The sequence below is a fragment of the Poromitra crassiceps genome (assembly GCF_964638095.1).
Source record: "Poromitra crassiceps genome assembly, chromosome: 3".
Lineage (NCBI taxonomy): Eukaryota > Metazoa > Chordata > Actinopteri > Beryciformes > Melamphaidae > Poromitra > Poromitra crassiceps.
In genome coordinates this window covers 62,329,717-62,351,374 of record NC_139625.1, presented here as the reverse complement: position 1 = coordinate 62,351,374, position 21,658 = coordinate 62,329,717, and the positions used below count along the sequence as shown (strand labels likewise).

Below are 21,658 nucleotides of genomic sequence, written 5' to 3'. Positions count from 1 at the left end.
GTTCATGCTGGCAGATCCACATAACGATGCATGCGTAGATTTAGACCATTTTTAAAGGGGTGGGGAGTGGGGCGAGTACCCGGACAGCGCAAACGTTACTCGAGTACTGACGTTATGAACGAGCACTCGAGTACCCGAGTACTCGCGCCCATCCCTACCGTTTACAGCAGGTTAAACCTTTTTATTTGTCCAGGCTTCAGACCGTTTACAGCAGGTTAAACCTTTTTATTTGTCCAGGCTTCAGACCGTTTACAGCAGGTTAAACCTTTTTATTTGTCCAGGCTTCAGACCGTTTACAGCAGGTTAAACCTTTTTATTTGTCCAGGCTTCAGACCGTTTACAGCAGGTTAAACCTTTTTATTTTCCAGGCTTCAGACCGTTTACAGCAGGTTAAACATTTTTATTTTTCCAGGCTTCAGACCGTTTACAGCAGGTTAAACCTTTTTAACATTAGTTTACCCAGAGAAGGTTGATGGAGCAGGCATTTTTATTTATACATTTGCACTGGTTTTCTTAAAATGCACACATATGCACGCACGCACACACACACACACACACACACACACACACACACACACACACAATTGTATTTGTATTTTTTTACTCAAATATATCAGGACTTTGGGGGTGGCTAACTTGTAACCATAAGCACCACTCTTTCCCTTTCCTCTCCAGACGTGAAGAGTGGTCCCGGAAGCTAGAGAGGCCCTTACTGTAGAGTCGCTCACCATGGTCGAACCTGCTGACAGGCCGTCCGCCGGCCACAGGCTGGGAGCTCCTGACAGTTTTGGGGTGTCCACCCTGGAGCCCGGCCTGCGCCCCCCCGCCCAGCCCCCAGGACGACAAGTCTCCATAAGAGTTCAGATGCTCGACGATACACAGGAGGTCTTCCAGATATCGGTGAGTCTGCTTACTTGCTGTTGTTGGATGATTCTGATCATCATGATTAGGCATTTCTAATCCAGTAAATAAATAATCGCTTGGAGTGAAAAGATATTTAGTTGACATCAGCATTATGCAAATTGCTTTTTGAGAGTATTTATTCCACCATAGGTCACCCAATTTCTCTGGGAAATCTCTGCAAGTCTGCAGCTGACTATTTTTCTTCTTCGCGAACAAAAACTTACAAAGGCTTGGATGGACTCTACTTGAACCTTTGATGATTCACGATAGTTCTTAATGGCGTTTACGGTGTTTTATTAGACGCCATGCAAGAGAGAGAGGGGGGGGTGTGGTGGCATGGGGAGCATTTGGTCCGTTTTGCTTTTCAGCCCAATGCATGCTGGGTACAGGGAATATGCTGTAGCCAGCTGCCCTGCAGGGATGCCTCGAGGAGACGCTGGGCTACCAGGTGTCTGACAAATGTCTGGAAACAAGTTTAAATTGTGCAACAGATTGGAATGGGGTCATGATTCTCAAACCCCCGAGCAAAGCACCGATCTGTTTATCTGACACTCTCTGTGTGTATCTGTCCTCTTATATGTTTAGTTATATGTTTGCCCACCTGCCTGTCTGTCCTCTGTCAGTCAGTGGTTCTCAAGCCTTTTCACATCAAGGACCCCTAAACTGACACAAATTAGACGACGGACCCCCATTTGATAAGATTTTGTTCCATGGTCTCCCATCTGTTTTTAGCTTTTGTAACGGTCCTCCCACTCTCCTGGCCCTGTCTTGCAGGAGCCTGGTGTTGGGGTAGTTAGGCTGATTGGGCTCGGTGTACTCATTGGGCTTAAGAAGACCTTCAGACCATTCAGTCTCTCTCCCTCCTCACAGATGCACCTTTTGATCTGTTCGTTTGTTTTATGTAGTTTGTGTTGTCGTTATTTTCCCTTAGTTTAAAATTATTGTTTTAACTTTTACTTTGGTGTATCACTCCCCTCATTTGTTACTTCCTTGAGCGGGGTTATAACATATGAGGGGAGTCAAACACCAAAGTAACAGTTAAAACAATAATTTATTAACTAAAACTAAGGGGAAATAACTAGACAACACAAACTACATTAAACAAACGAACAGAACAAAAGGCGCATCGGTGAGGAGGGAGAGACCTAATGGTCTGAAGGTCTTCTTAAAGGGATACGCCAACTTTTTGGGAGTTTCGTCCATTTGCCATAACGCCCACACATAACCAAGATACACAATACCTTTACCGTCACTCTCCATACTGTATACAGTGACACTCGTCCAGTTAGTTATTATTGGGGGAAACGGTACAGCCATCCAAAGTCACCAAAAACACACATTTCTGACAGCACCAAAAAGCTCTATGTACATGTTGTGATCCGAGTACTCATCCCGCGATGAAATAATAATCCATAGTTATGTGAAATGTCATTTTCGTAGTGAATCCCCACACCAAGTTACTTCCTTGTTTGCCTGTACACAGCGTACACAGTGCATGCGCTGTATGCCTGGCAGCTATGTTTAGAAAGTAGGTCCGGCTATCTATTAAAGATTGTTTCTCTGCATTTTGGATTAATATTTCATCTCATGGTGAGTACCCGGGTCACAACATGTACACTACATAGAGCTTTCTGGCGCTGTTAGAAATGTGTGTTTTTGGTGACTTTGGACGGCTGTACCGTTTTCCCCAATACTAACTAACTGGACGAGTGTAGCTCACTGTATACTGTATGGAGAGTGACGGTAAAGGTAATGTGTATCTTGGTTATGTGTGGGCGATATGGCAAATAGACGAAACTCCCAAAAAGTTGGCGTATCCCTTTAAGCCCAATAAGTGCATCATGCCCAGGTGCACCCAATCAGCCTAACGGCCGATGGGGACCCCTGGGAACCCCTTCAAGGACCCCTGGGGGTCCCCAGACCCCACTTTCAGAACCACTGATCTAGGCTATCTATATATCCTGCAACCCCACATTAGAGAGTGATACACAGTATGTATCATGAAATAGCAGACATGTGGTTTCTCGATGGCGGGTGCTTAGTCTTTTTTCCTCAGTGCTTTTGAGTTTGCGAAAGGCGCAGTGCATCGGCAGCACACCGACGATATCTCATTCCAAAGAGGATGGCTTAATATTTTTCTTTTCACCTTGAGGACGTTTGATTGGGTCTCGGGAGACAGGCAGGAAATGGGAGAGAGGCCAGCTTCCTCTCACAGCACTCTGAAAGCAGAGGGAGTGCTGAATAGGATTCTGCCACATAGGCAGAAACACACACGACCGTCTAACTCTCTGTCTGTCTGTTATCTCTGTCTGTCTGTTATCTCTGTCTGTCTGTTATCTCTGTCTGTTATCTCTGTCAGTCTGTTATCTCTGTCTGTCTGTTATCTCTGTCTGTCTGTTATCTCTGTCTGTCTGTTATCTCTGTCTGTTATCTCTGTCTGTCTGTTATCTCTGTCTGTCTGTTATCTCTGTCTGTCTGTTATCTCTGTCTGTCTGTTATCTCTGTCTGTCTGTTGTCTCTGTCTGTTATCTCTGTCTGTCTGTTATCTCTGTCTGTCTGTTATCTCTGTCTGTCTGTTATCTCTGTCTGTCTGTTATCTCTGTCTGTCTGTTATCTCTGTCTGTCTGTTGTCTCTGTCTGTTATCTCTGTCTGTCTGTTATCTCTGTCTGTCTGTTATCTCTGTCTGTCTGTTATCTCTGTCTGTCTGTTGTCTCTGTCTGTCTGTTGTCTCTGTCTGTTATCTCTGTCTGTCTGTTATCTCTGTCTGCCTCTGCCTCTGACGTTAGCCAAATCACTGCTTTTCTGTCTGTTCTGTGGTGCACTGCTACAGTGCTGCCAGGTCATTGTAGCAAAACATAATATAAGGTGCACTAGGTGAAAGTGTCTATCCAATGGTGTGGTTAATATGTCATTGGTTACCTTATCTCTGTCTTGTTGTGACTGTCTTTCTATCTCTGTCTCTCTGCTCTGCCGGTCTATGTCAGTGCATGCGTGATACAGCCTAGAGCTGTGTGTTATCAACAGAAATTTGGGGAGTTTTCTGTGATGATAATTAAGGAAGAATCCAGCAAGTGGCTGTCTCAGCTGGCTTGTAGAACATTCAGACCTGCCAGTTTGGGGAGCAGTAATTGGCTCTTCTGAAAATGGCAAGAATGCATGTGGTAGTTAGTGTGTGAGTGCCTGAGGAGGTGTCTTTGACCGTGTGGACAGTTTGACAGCAGGCTGGAATCCCATGTCGGTGTGGGTGTGAGAGATGCCTTCTGAGTAGTCTTTTTTTTTGTAATTTTTAGAATCCTAAATTGATCTTTTCTCAAATTGATGTAAGAACATCGACCTTGTGGTGCGCCGCAAAGCATCCCCTCTCCTGCCTCCTGCCAGCAGAGCTCTCTCCCTCTTCCTCTCTTTCTCCTCGCACACACACGCACGCACGCATGCACACACGCACATGCATGCCTGCACACACACACACACGCATACACATGCAATGCCATTGCATAGATAGATCATTGCAGCAATGGCGTATCTCTGGAACATCTTTGCACGCCACTGCTTAGACCGCAGGAGAGCAGAACGTATGAGCTGAGAACACACTGGGACATTCAGCGCAACCACAGAATACTAATAATACGCAAACACACACACACACACACACACACACACACACACACACACACACACACACACACACCCCACTGTTTATGGTTGAGATTGTTTGATCTCGATCACCAGTCGGAGCCTGTCTGTGTCTCCAAATGTGAACCAGCAGAGGACTGGAGTGGAAATGGTAACAAGACTCCTTGTGTTGTTACTATTCCTGGTCCAGATGTAAGGAAACGGAGGAAAGGGAAGGTGAAGAAGGCATGAAAGAAACCAAATCAGAAAGTAGCTGCATTTTTATTTAGGTTTTGCGCAAATTTAAGTGAAACTTTGGAAAGTCGGCAATCTTAAAATTGCAGCCAGGTGCGTTTCCATTAACAGTTTGAAGCGATGAAGTTGGTTGTGTGTGGGGGCCGGGGGTGAGATAAGATCATCATCATGACTTGCAATAGGAGAAGTAATACTTATTATATCTCATGTTATTTGCTGGCTGTATTTCTTTCTTTTTGGTGATGATTAGTAAATATTCCAGAGAAATGCCCATTCTATGACGCTCACCATATATCTGGGAAATGAGACGCACAAAACAGTTGTGGGAGTCACCGTGCAAAAGTTGTTTTAGGCATGCAGAGCCTTTGGGTGCAACACTTTAGCATCCAGAACATTTGATCTGCTGCAGGATTATCGGGCCGTTTGGGTCGGTCACATCCATAGACTGCATAGGTCGCATCGCAGCAGACCAGACAAGCTGCAGCTGTGCAGAACACAGGGTCCAGATGATCACTTATTGTTTGTGTTGTTTTTGGGGCTTTTATTCTGTTTTAATTGTTGTGCATTTTAAATGTTTGTTCTGTTTTTATTGTGAAGCACTTTGTAACTGTGTTTTGAAAAGTGCTATATAAAGTTTATTATTTATTATTATTCTGAAAAAAGTGTGTCCATCTCCCATTTTGCACATTATCTCTTTCGACAAAGGCAAAAGCCACTTCAAACGAGCGTTTTTATTTTATTTTGCCGTTTCCACCAGCCTTGTCTAATGTGATACTTCAAAAAGTGGATCAAAATATGTTGATGGAAACCCGACTCGTAAAAGAAAAGGAAAAGTAGTTGGAAAGTAGGGAAAGGACTCAGTCAATGTGTTTGGTGCTTATCATTGGCTTGGTGGAAGAATAGAGTCATTGTCTTCAGAACCTGACTCACCTAAGGTGTTTTGCCTGATACAGGGCCTTCCAGTGTGTTTGTGCAAAAGGTGTAGTCTAATGTGTGAGTCAAGAGATTAGCATGCTGCTTATGCTAACCTTGCCATATTTGGCAGCTCTCGCTGTAAGGGAGGTACAGTGGAAGGCTAGCTAGCTCATTAGCCAAGAAGATTGTATCTTACAGAATCAGTCATGCATATATACAGGAGCCTTGTATAACCTGACAGCACAATAAATAACTTTTAAGATTCAAAACACAAGACTGTTTTTGAAACTTTTCCAAAAAATGTGAGCATTCTGTTGGTGATTTAGAATGGATTTTTTGGGGAGAGTGAAACCAGGTGTACTCTTGACTCCAGCACAGAGTGGATGATATTTGAAATTTAACTTTTTTCCCTCCATGTTTTAATAGACTTAAACATGCGTCTCCCATGAAGTTCAATGAGCCTGGGATCGTGACATTTGGTCACAATGAATCTGTTGCCTACAACAAAGAAAATAGATGGCCAGACGGCGGCTTTTATCTTCAAAGCTTATGGCCTTATGGATGATATATTTCAGGCGTGTTGAAAAAGAAACATCCATCCTCCTAACTATCAGCTGTATCCTCGGGGCTTGAGCCGGGAATGTGGACTGTGCTCCGCGCTCCGAACGGATTGTATTAGCCAGCTTCCCATGAGGGAGGGGGAACTTGGAGTCCATCAGATCAGAAGGAGATGTTCCAAACTTTCAGCTGCACTCTGCTGTTGTTAGAGGCACAGGGCCTGAATACCGGTTAAATCCCAGACAGCTTTCCCTCTCATGAAATGACAAATAGCAGAGTATAGAAAATAGAAGCACACAGGATTTCTTTGTATGCATTTTTCTTTCTTTCCTACTTGTCATGGTGGATCATAAAGAAGCAATTGGACATTGATTTATACACGTGGCATTCACTTCTTAGTCTTATGTTTTTATGGTGTATCTTGTTACTATGCTTTGCAGATTATCCCCAAACTGCTTTCACAAATCATGATGGAATTGCATGAAGACAGATCAATTAAAATATCGTATCAATCTTGGAAAATCCATGGAAAAAATATTTTCTTGAAGGTCCCACAAGCCACTTTTTTTTGACCACCCTGATACAAAGCCATCTGTGTTCTCTTTATTGCTCTGAGTCTGAGCTAGGGATGGTGATATTGGATTTTTTTTTTTTTTCCCGATATTTTCCTAATCTTTTGGCTGATTGCCAACATGGATGGGCACGTTTTTTACCACCTAATTCCAGAGAATATCAAGTCTCATGTAGTGTAATGAACACAGTATTATGCCTACTCTTATTGTGATGATGGCCCGCTGGCAGATGCAGACATAGATAGTAGGGGTGGGAATCACCAGATGCCCACGATACGATACTGAAACGATACTTGAGTCACGATACGATAGTATTGCGATACTGCGATATTTTCGATATTGCGATATATCGATATTGCGATATATTGAATATTGCGATATTTCGATATATTGCGATTTCTTACTTTTTCAACTGCAAATGATGTCCCCAAAGGAAAACTTTGTCAACATCTGGTTTATATAAGAACAATTTTTCAGTCTGTACATCTGACTTCAACCATTTTATTGCAGCAACATTGTCAAGTAGACAGACCAACAACTTTCATAAAGTCATGTCATAGTTGCATGCACCTGACAAACTGAACTGTTTGTTACAGTCTACTTACAGTCCACCTTAACTGGATGTGTGTGTGGACTACTGTACTTATGTAGTTTTTGCAACTTCACTTCACTTACACAAAACATTTTGTGCAGCCCATTCAGTAACTGGGGAATTTGTAAATGACTGTTATGACAAAACTGTTACTGTTAAAACAAAATGAAAATATGCTACCGTTTGTTTACTGCTGGCCTTGGAACTAAAGTTTATAGTAGCCCGGTGGCCTGGCATGGCCTGCAAAAAAAAAAAAAAATATTTTTGCAATATCGATATTTGGCGTCCAAATATCGATACGATATCGTCAGGCAAAATATCGCGATACTGTGGTGTAATGCTTTTCAAAATGTACACATTCACTGGGCAAAATAAGAAAACTATACTTCAACTTCTGTATAACATGCAATTTTTTTTTTACATTTATCCTACTTAAACAGGCTTGTATGATGCTCTCCCTGGGTTATAGTTAGCGTAATTTAAGCATAACTTTATCGGCCTGTCATATCGCCAGAAATGTTCGTTTCAAGCCGATGCGATATTTCATTTTAAAGCCTTTATCGGCCGATACCGATGACGTGCCGATGTCATTGTGCATCCCTACTCTGAGCTCTAGAGTTTGGAATTTGGGATCCAATTACCGTAAATTCCGGACTATAAGGCGCACCGGTCTATAAGCCGCACCTTCAAAGGTGACTATTTTTTTCTTCTATAAGCCGCACCGGTCTATAAGCCGCGGGTGTTTTGATGTTTAATTACCATATGTAAGGCTTCGTGCACAGAGGGGATTGTCGGGAAAGAGATGGCTGTTTGGGGAAGCTCCCATTTATTAACATTTCAACAAAACAAAAGTCAGGTCACTAATCCCCAGACAAAATCACACATTGTGAGATGCTTAAAAATCACCATCGGCGGGAGCTGCTGTGCAGCCAAGAACACAAGTGAAATTCGTTCTCTCGTGACCTGTGGTTCTCAACGTGATGGACGATTCACCTTTCTTGTTAACAGTCCTAGTGAGAGGCAGGTCGAACGTCAAAGGCACTTCATCCATATTTATGATCTGCTCCGGTCCGATGGAATATTCCTTGATCTTTCTTTGTGTGAATTCGCCGAAGTTTGTAATTTTCTCCTGGTAGTCGGGAGGGAGTTGCTGACACAGTCGTCCGCGCCCTGACGGACAGTCCCTTTCGTCTCGGGTTTGTGCATGATCCTTTGCTGCTGCTGCTGTTGTTGTTCCTGTCTCGCTACTGTCTCAGACATGGCTTTCAGGCTCAATCGCCGCCATCGTCGTAACACAGCCAGTTCTCCATCTTTTGAAGCATGATGTTAGATTACAACGAGCTAGTTGTGTGGCTTAGCCTTCCAAAATGTTGCTGTTAGTTTTTTAGAATGTAATACATAGAATTGGGAATGTTACATTCAATTTCATTCAGACTGTCTTTCAAGCTCAATCGCTGCCTTTTTCCCCCCGGAGCGAGGGAGGAGGGAGGGTGTTTTACCGTAGTGGCTGAGAGAGAGTAGTGGCACAGTGCTCCAATCAGGTCGCGAGGCACATTTTTTGCAACATCATCCAATCAGGGTCTCGCTCTCATAATGTCTGTCTTGCTCTCGTTCTGCCTCATACCAACATCCATAGATTTTGGAGGTTCCCGAGTGGCCGTTTGCTGGAAAAATCCATAGATAAGACGCACCGTTATATAAGCCGCAGGGGGCAAAAAAGGCCAAAAAACGGGAAAAAAGCAGCGGCTTATAGTCCGGAATTTACGGTAATAAAACACTGTGACATGACAGAGCATGCCCCCTCCCCCACCACCAATATGACTGCACACACTGACTGGAGTAGTGATCTCTACAGTTACACGCACACACGCATGTGCACATGCACGCACACACACACACATGCACACGCACACACACACACACACACACACACACACACACACACTTTAAGAGCTTCATTATTGATGAGGGTTGGAAGCAGCATGGCAAGAGGTGTGTGTGTGTGCGCGTGTGATCACAGAACATCATCCCTCACTCCCACCGGGTAAATAATTGAGGGAAGAGAGAGGATGTTTGTGTGTGTGTGTGTGTGTGTGTGTGTGTGTGTGTGTGTGTGTGTGTGTGTGTGTGTGTCTATGTGCACGCATGGTGAATAATGGAGAATGTATGTGTAAGTACTCATTTGCTCTGAGAGGTTTCACCTGTTTGGATAGTGTAACTATGTGAAAGGGTTTCACAGAGCCAAATTATGGCTGAAAGTCAGAATGCAGCTGTGTTCGTTTTCAGCACACTTATTGTACCAAGATACATGCTGTGTCCGGGGTGGGGATGGGGATGGGGGTGGGGGTGGGTGTGGGGCTAGGGGAATAAATCCATCAAGAATCGTGATTCTTTATAGATTTTTTTTTAATTAAGAGCATTTTTATTTTTTGTATTACTTTAAAGGTCACTAAGAATACCAAGAAGTTTTTATTTGTGCAAGTTTAGCATGAATAAATTGTCTTAGGTTTGCCTTTGTGTGTATGTCAGTTGAGTTGATACAACTTTTTCATATATAAAAACTGCATAATCAATCACTTTATTCTGCTTTCATGCCTTCATTTGCTAGACCGCCTTTCTTAGCACACAGTGGACTGGAGTAGATCCTGAAATCCCCCTATGTACTGAATCGAGAATCAATTTTGAATCGGGAATCGTTTTTGAATCGAGAATGGATTTTGAATCAAATCGTGACCCCAGGAAATCGAAATTGAATTGAATCATGATACCCATAGATCCATGTCCGTAATACATGCCACTCTCTGTCTCCCACTTTCTTTTAGCTTGGCTGCTTCCCATCACCAGCACGCACGCACGCACGCACGCACACATTCAAGCATGCACAGATGCCCACATCACATGGCACTCTTTACTCGTTCCTTTTGATAATTTATTTCATTACCGTTTTAATCTGTTTAAGCCTCCGTGTTTACGTGCATGCCAGAGAGGAAGTTTGCAGCATGGTTTAAATTGAATCCTAACATGCCCTCTTAAAAGCCTCTTGTCCCAGATTCTCTCAGTTTACCGTGAAGTCACGACATCAATGTTTGATGGGGATTTTCTCTCTTCACTCTTTCTCTCTTCTTTTTGACGCGAGCCGTGAGTGATTATGTGCAGCCAGGCACCGCTTCCGTTTCCAGTGTGTTTGTGCCGTTAGGGATTAATGGCATGATGACTACTATCCCACTTGTTAAGTTGCTGCTAGTGTTCTGACCGAAGCACCTAGTCCACCTGACTCACACCTAAATGATAGTGGGATCAAAACGCTCAATTAATTGTCACAAGATTTGCAAACTTAGTCTTGAGCAGTAAAATTACATCTTTTTGATGATTGTCTGTTGATCCCTGGAACAGGAATCTGACTTTTTGCTTACCCCTGGTTATCTTTGGTCTTGAGTCTAGATTTGAACAGTAGTCAGTAGTCCTCTGCCCGAGAATCTCAGGTCATCAGGTTCATAATGGGTTAAAAGGTCAGTAATATAGCTTGGGACCAGACTACGCTGAGTTTTGGAAGTGATCAGTAAAATCTTCAAATCAGTTCTAAAACTGACTGACAGTCAGTGTAAAGATGCTAAAATAGTGGTATTTCCCCCCCAACACTCAAGATGATTTTAAAGCACAGACGGCCTCCAAATCCTCAGCCAGGAAAAAAAAAACGTAGTTTTTAGATATATTCCTCAACTGAAAGAAGCAAGGCTACTCTCCTCTGAACCTGAACCTGAACTAGGACAAATACTGTAAATCAAACCCTTATACAGACAGCAGACCAGGGAGGAATGGAAAGCATAATGAATAGTGGAGTAAAAATGGCATTTTCCTACAGAAAAAGACTCACAGAAAACTGGGAATTGATAACAGAAATCGGGAATGCAAAAGCCAACATCCTCCTCACCATATCTCTCTTTTTCCAGACGTTTGATATAAAGCTATTATTTATTCTCCAATGGACCCCCATGATGGCGGCGGCAGCTGTGGTTGCCTAGAGATTTATGAGACGACTGTAAAGACATACAGCCTAAACTATCTCTACACAGCATGATGATAAAGATGAACGCTTACTGATTCCCTAGAGAGCAGTTGGGCTCCGTTAAGTCCCTCCCCCAAGGGAAAGGAGTGCCCTCCAATAGAAAATCCCCATTGGTTCAGATGATGCATATATAGTAGTAGCAGTGGTTCAGACCTCGACCACCACTACTACTACTACTGGATGCAGATCTATTCTGGCTGTCCTGGGATGAAATCCTGCCAGAACCTTCTCTCCTGAATTGCACCTACTCTGTCTCTCTTCCTTTGTACAGTACAAATTGTACTGTCTCAATGAAGATCTTCTATAATAAAGTTGACATTGTGTGTCTGTGTAACTTTAATGCACACCCACACCCCAGGTAGGTCATGGGCAGGTTGCAGTCCTGGAGCCACCTGGAAAGTCCTGAAAACCAAACCACCTGACACCCACACCCCAGGTCGGATTAAGCTGGAAATTTGGATGCTCGTGGCTTATGATCTGGGGAAGGGCGAAGGCAGGTCAGCAAGTCCTGGAACCACCTGGAAAGTCCTGGAACCACCTGGAAAGTCCTGGAAGTCCTGGAACCACCTGGAAAGTCCTGGAAAAAAACACCCCATGTTGGATTGGCCTGAAAATGTGCATGGCGGTGTCTTATGGTCCGGGGAAGGTCATGTGCAGGTTGTGAAGTCCTGGAACCATCTGGAAAGTCCTTGAAGCCACCTGGACACCACCATCATTTCTGGGCAAGAAAAAGGCACAGGTGTATTGCTTATTGCCTTTTTAAGCTGGGCAATGCCAGGTACAAAGCTAGTCAAATACACAAAAAAACAGACTTCATTTGTTTCTTCAAATGTCTGTCTAATCTTTTTTCTCTCTCACTGTGGCCACTGATTGGTTAAGATATGATTTATTTTGTGTCTTGTATGCCCTGCTTGGCCGTAATCCCATACAGTATTATTCTCATTAAGATTGAGTTGAGTAAGATTGGGACGGCACGGGGGCTCAGTGGTTACCACTGTTGCCTCACAGCAAGAAGGTCCCGGGTTCGAACCCCGGTCCGTCCCAGGTCCTTTCTGTGTGGAGTTTGCATGTTCTCCCCGTGTCCGTGTGGGTTTTCTCCGGGTGCTCCGGTTTCCTCCCACCATCAAAGAAAGACATGTATGTTAGGGTTAATACTCCTGTCAGTGCCCCTGACCAAGGTACTGGCAAAAAGAACTGGAGTTGGTCCCCGGGTGCTGCACAGTGGCTGCCCACTGCTCCTAGTTCTAGGAAGGTTCCTAGTAGAGGAGGGGTCAAATGCAGAGGATGAATTTCCCCAAGGGGATAATTAAAGGATAACTAACTTAACTAACTAACTTTAAGGTTTCTCAATGGACCACAGAAGCCTTAGAATTGACCATTTGATATTGGGGTGTGTGTGTGTGTGTGTGTGTGGGTGGGTGTGGGGGGGGGGTGTCACTTGTGTGTCACTGTGTGATAGGATCACTGCATGGGTCTTTCTTGTGTGATTGGGTTGTTGCTTTATGATCTGCGCAGCACCTGACATTATGTTTGTGTGTGTGTGTGTGTGTGTGTGTGTGTGTGTGTGTGTGTGTGTGAGAGAGATGGGACTACAGGGGGAGGGTTATTAGGATTAGTCTGATAGAGCTGCTTTATATACGGCATCACTTGATGGACTAGTAGTCCCCAGTGTACACAAGGCCTTTGATAAATGAGCTAGCCTACAAGTCACCCGACCCATCACACACACACACGCACACAGGCGCACACACACACACACACACACACACAGGCGCGCACACACACACACACACACACACACACACACACACACACACACTTCCTCCGCTGTGGAACAGTTGACATTTGAAAATGGATGGGCCTTTGTAAGAAGATAGGCTCAAAGTTACTGCTCACCTCGAATCCCTATCTTTGAAGCCAAAGGACCAGGTAAAAAATCTTGGCATTATTATTGACTCTGATCTCAATTTCAACTCCCACATCAAGCTTATAAGAAAATCTGCCTTCTATCATCTAAAAAATATAGCAAGGATTAGAGGCTACATGTCCAAACAAGATCTTGAAAAACTAATTTCATGCTTTCATTTCTAGCAGGCTAGACTACTGCAACAGTCTTTTCAATGGTCTTCCCAAAAAAGCTATTAAACAACTACAGCTCATTCAGAATGCGGCTGCTAGAGTTCTAACAAGAACCAAGAAAGCTGAACACATTACACCAGTTCTCAAATCCCTGCATTGGCTGCCAGTAAATCTTAGAATAGACTTTAAAATTCTGCTAATAGTTTACAAATCTCTCAACGGGTCAGGCCCACACTACATCTCTGAAATGCTTCTACACTATGAACCATCCAGATCCCTGAGATCTTCAGGCACTGGTCTACTAATTGTCCCGAGGACCAAATCAAAACATGGTGAAGCCGCGTTCTCCCACTATGCCTCTCATAACTGGAACAAACTCCCTGAACACATTAGATCTGCCCCTACACTGCCTATTTTTAAATCCAAGCTAAAGACCTTTATGTTTACTCTTGCTTTTAACTGCTACTAAACTACTGCCTCTCTCGGCCTGTAATTTAAAAAAAAAAGATTCCTGTACATTTCCAACAAATGGACTGTACATGTAATAATAATACTGAAGAGTGCCTTGTAACTTATTTAAAACAGAAATAATGTTTCATGTTTGTTAATTTGAGTATATATTTTAACTAAAACTGTCGGCTGTGTTTTTTATGTGTGTTTTTTTATATGTGCATTGCTTTGCTGCTTGTTTTTTCGATTATTTTTTTTGTAAAGCACCTTGAATTGCCTTGTGTATGAAAGGTGCTATATAAATAAAATTTGACTTGACTTGACTTGACTTGACTTGTGCTTTGGGCTGCCTTGGGACTAAATGATACATGTGGAAAGAGCAGATATGAAAGGAATGAGATGGGAGGATACAGGACAGTCAGTCACACCTTTAAAGAAAGCCTCTTTCAAAACAAAAGCCGGAAAACAAAGGCACAAATAAATAATTTCTGACATGCCTTTAGCTTTCGTATCACATGGTCTACACCTATTTGTTTACCGGCAGATTTTTTGTGATCCAAATACCGTTAAATGGCGACTTTGCCGATTTTCAACCAGCTTTGTATCATTACAAAATCAGTATATATGCAAATGAACAATGTTTAACTTCCCTCCATATTGCCTGCACCAAGAGCTCTCCATTCATTCACAGGACTTTGTGTTCTGCATGTGACGGTAGAGAGAGCAATAATGATAGTGATAAGTGACAGTAAGAGTGATAGTGATAGTGACAGTATTAGTGAGTGACCCTAGGGATGAAACAATAACCGGTTTAATGATAAACCGTGATCAAATTCCTGACAATAACCATAGTGCGATAGTGCGAAATAGGGATGTTCATTTTGAACAATTTCCATAATCGAAATTCGGGAAAATTAACGATCAATTATCGATTATCGATAGCGTAATAATAATAATAATAATAATAATAATAATAATAATAATAATAATAATAATAATATTATATATATATATTTTTTTTTTACTCTGGTCTGGTAATAACGTTGCGCGTTCTCGACCAGCTATAATGGCGATGCCGCTGTGTAGTAAGAATATCAGACACTAGCGCTGTGGCCAGGTAAGCAAACATGTTACATGTCAGGTTACATGATGTAAGGCAATCGGCGTCTTCCAGCTTAACTGACAGCACAAGAGTCAAATCAACAGGCCTGAGCCTCACTGAGGTCCACAGACCGCTGGGTGCGTTTGTTTGTGTCCCCGGGCGCATGCCGGTGTGAATTCCCCATGTTTAAAACAGTTTTGTTGGCACAAAGGCCCGTGCCCAGCCAAAAACTAGAGACTATATGAAGCTCCACCTCACGTTAGTCGGCTGTGCAATGGAGTGGGGCGAGGAGGAACGACTTCCACCCAAACCTAGTCCGAAAAAAAAAAAAAAAAATAATAATAATAATAATAATCGATAACAATTCCACGTGATCGAATTCATTCCTCAACGATCAATTATCGATTATCGATTATTGATGAACATCCCTAGTTTCAAATGTTCATTATCATTAAAACTGTGATTACTGTGGTGCTGTGATTAGAGTGCTCTGAAAATACTGTCCATCTGTCCATTAACCAAAGTTGGCAACAGTCTCCCAGACTTTCCCCTGGGAAATTACTTCTGTGAGTATATCGGTACTTTTTGAACATCTTCAGTACATTTTAACAAAACCGTGATAATACAGATAACCGTGACAATTTTGGTCACTATTATCGTGATATGAAATTTTCATACCGTTTCATCTTTAACACATTGACTGCCAGCCCTTTTTTCAATGCTGTAGGTAGGTTCTGCCAGTTTTTTTTTTTGAGGATTCTGGCTCATTTTACAAGAGCCGAGGATTCTTTTCTGCTAAGATTTTGTGAACACACAATATCTCAAAACAACTAATAGAATGTGTGCTTTCTCTGTCTAAAAGAGTTAGTTTGTAGAGTTAGTAGTTATGTAAGCATTAGCAGTTGAATACAGCATGGTTTCAGCGTCAGAAAAATAATTCAGAGATAAACGGCTTTTTGTGAAATTCGATAGAACAGTCACTTTAACCATTCATTTTTGGCATCAGTAAGACCTAAACAATAGTTTTGAACAGTAATTTCCTCCATAACAGCAGGAAACTCCCCTCTGCTTCCAACTCCTCCCTCCGTGGGCGTTCCTCTTGGCTGCAGCCAGCGGCCGTGTCACAAGCTTGTCACCAGTCTCACTGCTTTGCAGCTGCTGTGCGGCTGTGCCTGTCTGAGCGGCCGCTCTTTGAGGAAGTCTGGTTGGACTCGCTCGCTTCTTGGAGTTTTGGTTGAGAGCTTTGATCAAGCTTTTGCGATTCTGGTCATATTTATGCTGCGTGTTTCAAAGTGTGTTCCATCCGTGATCTATTATGCAAATTTGCAATCCCGCACTGCCAGCAATCAGTGCGAAAACGAAAGCGTTTTCGCCAATCCATTTTCATGAGAATGGCTTCGTCACACTGCTTTTTGCTTGCCTTCCTCCTTCCTTGTCGCCACTTAGTGGGTCGGTGGAATGGGTTGTACACGTTGTACACGTCCAATACTTATATAAGAGATGTAAAAGGGTTAGATGCACATCCCACCGTCAAAAAAAATAAATGGCAGTGAACCGCTGGATTTTTTTTGACGTATTAATACGTCAGTGGCAGTGAACGTGTTAAGTGACACCATGGCAAAACTGCTCCAAATGACATCATGATGACATCATTTGGAGCAGGAAGTTCTGTGAATGAAGGGGGAGCTCTCAGTCCAGGCAAGATGGAGGGAAGTTAAAAATAGCTAATTTCCATATATACTACTGATTTTGTAATGATACAAAGATGGTTGAAAATCAGCAAAGGGCCCCGTTAAGGAGGCCTTTTCCACCCTGCTAAGGCAACACTTATGGGTTAAATGATGATGTCTGCCTCTGTCTTCCCACCTCCACAGCAGAGCTATAACTACCTCATTGTTAAGGCTTACACCACTGGGACCTCGGCTGTTTGGCCCTAACATAAGCAGAGGAAATTAGTTCTAATGCAGTTTCTGGGCTGTCAGTGAATTAGCATGCATAACCAGACGCTTACTCATTCAGAGAAACCTGTTTGCTTTGGGACCAGCATTCTGCCATCTATGTGCTCTTTTTAAAACGCGGGCTTGAGCAACAAAGGCATTTCTTTTTTTACTTTCGAATCAGCAGGCATTCTTGAAGTGAATTACCTCCGCCAAGGAGGTTATGTTTTCCGTGTCATTTGTTTGTTTGTTTGTTTGTTTGTTTGTTTGTTTGTAGCAGGGTTATGGAAAAACTACTGGGCTGATTTTCATGAAACTTGGTGGGAGGGTGCAGCATGGGCCAATGAAGAACCCATTAAATTTTGGAGTGGATCCGACCCGGGCGGGCCAAGGAAGTGCGTGGGGGTAGGGTAAAGGGGCTGTAACTAGGGATAGGAAGTAGGGATAGCAACGGTTACAACATTTTCTTGACGTGTACACTGGACCTTCGGGCAGCGTGTAACCGGTTAACCAGATGTTTTTTGGGGGGTTTCTGGACCGCATTTGCGCATTGTGGCCAATGCGTCCTTACGTGCAATGTACTGCACTTGTGTGAAAACTTTAACGATAAAGTTATCATGTGTAGCTTACAGGCAGTAGATGTCCACTAAACTTCTTTTTCTGACAGTTAAACACTGGAAGAGCGCTGAGGAGCGCGAGGAGGATCCCAGCAACGTTAGCAGCGGTAGCTAGCTTGATAGCTAACAGCCAACAACACATACTGTGATAAAAGCATAGCACTCACCAGAAATATTAAGTGTCTAGCCAATCTGCTCCCACAATTAAGCCTTTCTGTCTCTGTAGTGATAGTTTCTCCATATGATTAGTTGCCTGAAAAGGAGCGCCCGCACCAACGCCTTTCTGAAGCCACTGCAGTGCTGAGTCAACGTTATTTTCAATCTCCTTCCCTGCACACTGTCCACTGGGACCACCGCTCCCCAGTGCACCCCCAGCGCCCAACTGACAGGAATACGCCTAGCGGACACACGCACAGTTTATTTTTGATGAGAAATTAATGATTGCAAGTCCAGAACACAGTAAAATCATTGTCAAAACTTTATTTAAAAGGACACACAAAAAGACATGTAAACGGTTATTGATTTTTCTGTATGATATGATTTAATATCCGTGTACACGGTGACACCCCTAATAGGAAGGTCCAGAGCCATATAATAGAAGAGTTGCAACATCTCCATTCAATCCAATGGACCAGTTTTTACCTCACAAAAGTTCCCGGAAGTAAGGTTCTGCATTAATCAGCGCTGTCGAGTTGCAGCAAAATGAACTGTTTGTGATGTACTTTGAAAGGGTCAGACCACCACTCTCTTAAGCTGCGTTCACACCGACCTATTAAAGTTTTTCGCTGGCATCGAGTTTACATACAAAGTCAATGCAAACGAGCAATTGAGCGTATATTCGCCCGGGAGAAAAATCGCTGGGCATCCGAATGACAGAGACAGAGCGATAGGGAGAAAATACGCTCGTCGCCCCAGATGAAATATCCCAACTCGAGCGAAAATACGCTGGCATCAGTCACTCGCTGTTCAACGCTGATTGGCTGCCGTGTGAGAGCGAGTCAAGGATCACACTGGCTTGGAACAAACCGCTGGTTTATTGTGTGGCAACAAACCGCATTGACAGGCTGACAGCTGACATGAAGTGAAGTCTGTACTACCGGTATGGAGCTCACGTTAGGAGCACGCTGATAGGCTTAGCTTGTAAACATCTACGGTGACAAACATCATGACATTGCGTAACGTTATAGCCCCCACATGTCCGTCAATTCGTGTGCCTGTTGATGAGCGATTTAAACAGAGCGATTCCAAAGGGTTGAATCAAGCGACAGAGCGAAAAATAAATATCTTGTGTGAACACAGCTTTACTAGATTGCTCTGGGAAGGTTGTAGAGAGTCGTGATTCGAGGGGTGGGTAGGGTGAGTGGCTAGGTGCAAATTATTTTTCTCCATGTTGTTGCTGCCTTCTTCTCCTTCCTACTCGTCTTCACAGCCTAGAATAAGACATGCCCACTGATGATGTCACGATTCTCAAGGAAAAACCAACTATTTTTTGGTTCCGCTGAGAACCAACTTTTCAGGTTCCGAACCAATAATGTTTTCGGTCTGAACGCGCCGGCCGGTTCAAATTTGGGTTCGAGAACCGGAACCAGCACGGAGCCCTGCCGGTGTGAAAGCCCTATTCGAGAGTCTGGGTTCGAGGGGTGGGTAGGGGAGTGGCTAGGTGTATCTGGGTGGTGTGAGGGGGCGTGGTCAGGAAAGGGGGTCGGGCTTAGGGAAAAGCGGCCATAGCTAAGGATAGGAAGGTCAGAGAGAGTCAGGATTCGAGGGGTGGGTAGGGGGAGTGGCTGGGGGGATGTTGGTGGGTCAGTGTTCTCATTTTACTCACAAAATGTGCATACCATAGCAGACTGGAGTATTGGCCTTGGCGGAGATATGCACTCCGAGTGCACATCTAGTTTTTAGAGATGTTTTTGGAAACTACTTAGATGCTTCTGTGTTTCTGTACAGTAAGCCAGCCTTCTACTGCATTATTTTACCCTGGAACACTTTAAAACTCAGCTGAGATTCAGTTATTGCTCTCTGTTATTTCTCTGGTCTTTCTTTCTGCCATTTAAGCTGGGGAGATAGAGAGAGAATGCCAGAGAAGCCATGAGAAAAGGAGTATTTTGAAGCTCTCATGCTCGTGTTTCTTTATGTCAGTTGGCAGTTTGGAAGTGTGGGCTGAGCTGCTGTTTCAAGGCAGTAAAATGTATGAGGCTGAAATACTGGCTTGAGAGATCTTTGCAAGTTTATGACCTGTCCCCTCACAATGGCAGAGATGGTCTTTCTCCTGTCTGTAGCTCTCTTTTCTGTCATCATACTCACCCTCATGCCAAATGAAACACATTGAATGATGATGGTGAAATGTGTTAGTCCATAGAACACACAGGGAGGTTGGCAGCACAACTTCGGCCTGTTCTTTAGAGTTCCAAAACTAAAACAGCCAAACCATCACACTGTGAAAAGAAAGACCTACACACCATTATTAGTTCTAAATCAATCAGCTGTAGTTATGATTCACACTAATCATCATCATCATTTCCTTTATTTTACCAGCTAGATTATTGAGAACACACTAATGATGCTGTAAATATAGGTCTTTTTGGAGCTCTGAAGAACTGCTCTACACTGACAATCGTTTTGGAGAAGTTGTGCTGGCAACCTCCCTGTCTGTTAAGCTTGTTTTATGCTCGCCGTGCCGCGAAGGGCGCGGGGGAGGAGCGAGGGGCGCGAGCGTCAAACCATGTCAATGTGTTGGGCGCGACCCCCGTGGGCCGCACGCCGTGTACCTGAAGATTTTTCTCACAGCGCGACCTCCGCACGGCTTCTCTCCAAACATGGACGCTTTTGAGCCACTGAGCCCTGAACACTGAGCTGTGTTTTCACCACATTTCTTGACCCATGTGGTAGGCTAAACTTTGATTTTCAACTGTTCGTTTTTAGTCATTTCAACAAGTAAATGTGTTGTGTTGAGAGAGATTAAAAGCAGCAGAGAGTAGGCTATCAGTAGGCTATCAGGGCTGAGAACTGAAAAAGTAAAAACAAGTTTGGTGATTCATTCATGTGCTGATATACGGTCGTTTGAGAGTGAAAGCGCACTCAGTCAGTACTGCACATAATAGCGTTTCATTGCGACTTTTCACGGGCTGTTCTCACTATTACCATTGTACAATGTAACATGCTGATCACTTGGCTGCCATTGAGTATAAAAGCATCTGCCCCAGCACGAGGTCCGCACGTGATTCGCAGAGCTCCGCCTCGTGGAGCCTGGCTCGAGTATAATGAGCCCTTTACACAGACAAACTTCACCTGTGTTTCAACTGGCATGAGTAGATGATGACATCATTTTCATTTTTGGGTGAAGTATTCCTTTAAGTTTATCTCCTTTCCCCTCCTCTCCTCTCTTCTCCTCTCCTGCCCTCCTCTCCTGTCCTCTCCCCTCCTGTTCTCTCCACTCTGTCCATCCAGCTCACTGCCTCTCCAGCTCTCTAGTTATCCATCCACCCAATTTCCCAACCCAGTATTTGTCACACTCTTTCTCTGATCTCCCCACTTTTCTCTCCCTCTCTCTCTTTCTCTTTACTTGGAGCTCTTACAGAACCAACAGTAGCTTTGGCAGGCCTCATTCATCACTGCCCGCGGGGACGTGTTCTGTGTGTGTGTGTGTGTGTGTGTGTTAAATCTGCCCAGTCCCTGCTCAATGGTGCTCTGTAACACACTAGAACTAAATTGATGGTGTTTAGCTGGGCTCACAAGGGCCACGTTAAACTATATGATGGACATTTGAGCTGTGTGTCTGCGTGCACCGGTCAGTGTTTGAGCTGTGTGTCTGCGTGCACCGGTCAGTGTTTGAGCTGTGTGTCTGCGTGCACCGGTCAGTGTTTGAGCTGTGTGTCTGCGTGTACCGGTCAGTGTTTGAGCTGTGTGTCTGCGTGCACCGGTCAGTGTTTGAGCTGTGTGTCTGCGTGTACCGGTCAGTGTTTGAGCTGTGTGTCTGCGTGTACCGGTCAGTGTTTGAGC

General features: G+C 43.8%; 1 protein-coding gene across 3 annotated transcripts in view; it reads left to right on the top strand.

Moving 5' to 3' along the window:
* The window catches only part of LOC310772574 (FERM, ARHGEF and pleckstrin domain-containing protein 1-like), a 135,072-nt gene that overhangs the window by 12,981 nt on the left and 100,433 nt on the right, over window positions 1-21,658 (top strand). For all 3 annotated transcript variants that reach the window (XM_083632405.1, XM_083632406.1, XM_083632404.1), the window contains exon 2: window positions 676-900. In XM_083632405.1, the coding sequence (XP_083488531.1) occupies window positions 730-900 (171 nt within the window). In that variant the 5' untranslated portion in view covers window positions 676-729. The remainder of the gene's footprint in view (window positions 1-675; window positions 901-21,658) is intronic.